Here is a 4,470-nt window from a genome sequence, read left to right as displayed (position 1 = left end):
AGTTTTACAGAAAGTCATACTGTTATGTCCAGTCCTTTACTAAGAACAATTTTGCTGAGCGACATGACGAAATAAAGTGACAATACAAGTGATCCTCTGGATTTTAAATCTAGCTATATTGTATTTATAGTACTGTTTGGTACATATATCAGTGGCGCAATGAATCGGGCACGTGTCTGAGTTTTCTAGAAATGAAAATATTGTTCCAAGTGAGAATAAGTGATTCTCAAAAAACATGATAATGAAAATATGATCAGTTGTCGCAGGTCAAAATTCTGAAAAGACTCAAAAGTCTGATGCTTGGGCATCAAAATTATGCATAATTTTGCATTTGGTACATTCTGCTGTAAAAAAAAATAAAAATAAATAATAATAAAATAGGTTAACTCTAAGTTACCCTACCATGTTTCGTTATTAACACCATATATGTACAAATATATAATTAACAAAATATTACAAATATATAAAAATTAATTTAAAAATACAATAATAAAAGTTCATATAAAAAGTGAAATGTGTGTAAATTAACTTCCCAGTGTGTTTCAATAATAATCAATGTTGTATTTAACGATACAAGTAATTTTACTGTAAAATATTGTTGTTGTTATGTATATGGTTTAACTTATAGTTTTCTGTAAATTTAAAATGATATGTGCAATTTAATTGTAAAATATTATTAGAATGGTTTTTGTGTAAGTAAATGCATAGATTATCTTATTAGTTATGGTTAAAATCTTTCTTTAAAATACATGTAATTTTTTTGTATAAAATATTGTTCAAAATTTTAAGTAAAAACTGTCTATTTCCTGTGAAAAAAGGACATTGCTGTGACATTTAATTATATATTTTTTATTTAAATGTTGATATTTGGTATTATTATTGATATTTGGATAAAGGCGTCTGCTAAATGACTAAATGTAAATGTATTATTATTGTTATCAGTTATGAACAATTCATGTTATTTAGTCTGTGTTTATTGCATTATATTCATGTCATGTGTATTACATGTGTTCTTGTTTTTTACCCTTTGGGGTCAATATGGACTTCCACCTACTTACAGTACAGAATTATTATGGGGGTTAACAGATTTAAGATGTTCAGGTTCATTTGAGCTATAGCCTAATCATATACTGTATACAGTTATGAACACATTACTCATTTGAATCCAAGAGCTGAATTATGTGTGGGTTAAGAATGCCACTCAACATCTGTTTGAAGTGATTTATTTGAGTGAAGTGATTTTGCTGTTCAGTGGTGTTTGAAGGTTATTGAAAGGTGCTCCTCCAGTATGGTGTTCTGCACTCGTCTTCCCCCTCCACTGAAATAAACGCTTTACTGAATGTCAGGAGAGGCTCTCTTCCCCGTCTGATGTTTGTGTTTTATGGCTGTATGTGGGAAACTCGTATGGAGCGGGCTCAACGTTGATGCAAGTCCACTGTAACTGTGGTTAAGGGTGTAGTAAACCCGGGGCCCTTCACTTTTATGATCTGAAAGAAAGTAGCTGGAAAACACTGTTGGGAAGAACAGCAAGCACAGCCTCAAATAAACTGCAAACAAAACTAGCTGGATAGATATGGATAAAACCTTCTAATGTGCTAACATATTGCCTGCCATTAGTTTTTAAAATATCAACATTTCTACTTTAAAATGAATCAGGGAAAAACACAACAAATAAATGTATTATATTTATTATGTCCTGACAGAAGAATGTTTATATATAGGCTATGTGACAAAATAATGTTTATATATATATATATATATATATATATATGCATTGTTACACCTTTAGAAAGTATAATGCATTGAAACACGTGACAAAGAGACTATAATCAAATATTATAATGCACTTCAATTGCATTACAACATACATTATAAATACCTTAATAATGCATTATACATTAAGGCTTTAGTAAAAAGTGTTAGTATTAAGTAAAGTAAATTAAACTGAAGCCTGAACCCAACGAGTCTCCTAGAAGCAAGACCACCATGACCTGACTGAACACTAGTGTCAATTCAAGTGTTTTTGTTAACTAAAACTACTAAAAATGTTTTTGGTGATTGAAATAAAGCTGAAATAAAACAAATATTACATGAAAAACTAATGAAAATTAGAAAATGTTGCCATGGCAACTAACTGAAATAAACATTTAAGTTGAAGTACTAAAATTAGTAAAACTAAACCTGAAATAAAAGTGAAATAAATCTATACAGAAATATTGAAAAAAAATGACAAAAACATAACAAAATTACTAGAAACTTAGAAAATTACTAGAAAACAACTTGATATTTTATCAGTTTCTGCATTCCTTGGAAAACAAACTCCTGACCTTGGCATTTCTAGCGCCATTAAGAAAGTTGTCAAGTAAGACAATTGATTTTACATTGACTTTAAAAGCAGTTGGCAGCTCACCTTATGCAATGCCTCCACCACTCTCACCACATCATAGAAAATAACGATGGCCTCGCGTTCGCTCAGTCGCTTCTCTTTGATGACGTAATGCTGCAGGTTGATGAGGTCGGCAGTCTTGTCACTGAAGTCGTGGGCACAGAGGCAGTCAAGCACCAGACAGATTCGTCTCTTCATCTTCCGCACTTTGTTGGCCTCCATGTCCTCGACAATCTCACAGGAGCGGTCCTGAGATGGAGAAGTGGAAGAGATAATGGGTTAGAAAAGTTTTGTGCAGAGAATAATTTGCGCAGAGAATAAAGGGACAGCATAAAAGACTTTACCTCAGACAACCCAGCAGTGCATTTAACAATGCGTAACAAAGCAAACGAACACATAACTGCACCATTAAGCTTTTGAATGGAGCGATGGAAGAAAATACAGGGTTTAAAGAACAAGATGATGCTAATGGACTGGTGGTACAAAAAGCACAGCAGCAATTCTCCTGTATGCCTCGCCATGTGCAACAGATTGAATGATGAAAGCCCTCCTAAAGTCACCTGAGACTGGGGTCAAAAGAGGGCCATGAATCGATCGGCAGTGTGGTTTGTGTTTGCAATGACTGCGCCTTTGAACACAAGAGGCGATCCATAATTAACTGGCCCACTCTAAAGAGAAGCTATAATAAGCCAATCAATACTGCGAGCTTCAATGAATGGCCCTGACAGCACAGTACAGCTTGTTCTGGAGCCGATTTCCACTGGGAAAGAAAGGAGAGGTTGAAAAACTGCGAGAGAAAAAAAAGAAAGCGCCTTGCTCAAAGAGAAAGTAAGTGGTGAGTCACTGCAAGCACTTTGTGATGAAAATGAAAACAACTGAAGGAACAATGATAGAACAAATTAAATTGTGGGACTGAGAATGTACAGTACGGGAGAGAATCTTTAGGCATCTCACAAATCGATTCAATTTTGATTCAATGAGGCACAGCCAGATTCCAAAACAAGTCAATAGGGCATTTAAATTTTGAAAGACGCAAATCTTTGACGAGTTAAAGTGGATTGTGGACAGATGTGCACTCTGATCTGCTAATGAAAAAAATATTTCACCAAAAAAAAAAAAAAAAAAAAAAAAAAAAAACTTTGTGAGGTAGTGTACCTTTTATGAGGTTTTACAACTGTGTGTGTATATATATATATATTCTTATAACTGGAGGAGACGTTAATCAGTCCGATATGAAAAACAAACAAACAAGCAAACAAAAAAAAGAAGGATGCAAGTCCTCTAAGAATAAGAATCTCTATCAACAGTGCTCAGACGCTACAGCACAAAACGACCACTAGGTGGCGCTCTAAGACAGCTTATTTCTGAACAGCTGGCCCTGTTGGCATGCTACATGAGGCTGGTATGCTTCTCAACCTCTAAAACTGTAAACAATTTAACACAAAGTCTGGTGACAAGTATGCGAATTACAATAAATAACTGCATGAATGCCAATAACAGTTGAAGCAATCAGATTCATTTCACTGTTTAGTGGAGTTACAACATAAAATTTTTTCACTCTTATGTCTTCTCTCTCAAGGAGAAACATTGACTACCCACATTGCTGGAATGTAGATTTCCAGTTTAAGCCCTACAAAATGTATTACATTTTCTCAAGAAAATGACAGTGATGTTTGCTTGTACAAAAAGGGTGTTCTGGGTGGTTGCTACATGGTGGCCTAGTGGCCCAAGAAAAAAGTGTATATGATAATCTGATCTGTAAAAATGCCTTCATTCAGTATAAGTCTGTATGATTTTTTAAAATTTTAATTTAAAAATTGTAAAAAAAAATTATGCGCTAGGTACAAAAATTTTAATAGGATTGCTCATTTAATAAGTCCCTTCGATAAGCCACACGATTCAAAATATTTCTCACAAATGTTCATATAGGTAGATACATGCCAAAATACTTAAGGTTAGGTCAGTAGTAACACCAATGTAAAAGAAAATTTATAACAAAATCTGTGATAAAAAAATAAATAAACTGCAGCTGTGGTTGCCTGAACTTTACCATAAAAATATGGTACAGCAACATTCTATGTTTT

At 33.6% G+C, this 4,470-nt stretch overlaps 1 protein-coding gene across 1 annotated transcript; it reads right to left on the bottom strand.

Moving 5' to 3' along the window:
* Window positions 1–2,377: 2,377 nt before the first annotated feature.
* LOC107754745 (serine/threonine-protein kinase 40-like) lies at window positions 2,378–2,892 on the bottom strand. Its single transcript, XM_016571312.1, has 2 exons — window positions 2,793–2,892; window positions 2,378–2,635 (listed from the first exon to the last, which is right to left on the bottom strand). The coding sequence occupies exons 1-2, from the start codon at window positions 2,793–2,795 to the stop codon at window positions 2,378–2,380; spliced, it is 261 nt and encodes an 86-aa protein (XP_016426798.1). The 5' UTR covers window positions 2,796–2,892.
* Between the last annotated feature and the right edge of the window lie 1,578 nt (window positions 2,893–4,470).

Source organism: Sinocyclocheilus rhinocerous, unplaced genomic scaffold, assembly GCF_001515625.1.
Source record: "Sinocyclocheilus rhinocerous isolate Xijiao unplaced genomic scaffold, SAMN03320098_v1.1 scaffold232, whole genome shotgun sequence".
In the NCBI taxonomy this organism is placed as follows: Eukaryota; Metazoa; Chordata; class Actinopteri; order Cypriniformes; family Cyprinidae; genus Sinocyclocheilus; species Sinocyclocheilus rhinocerous.
The sequence above is the reverse complement of the archived record's forward strand: the minus strand, read 5'-3'. Positions and strand labels throughout refer to the sequence as shown.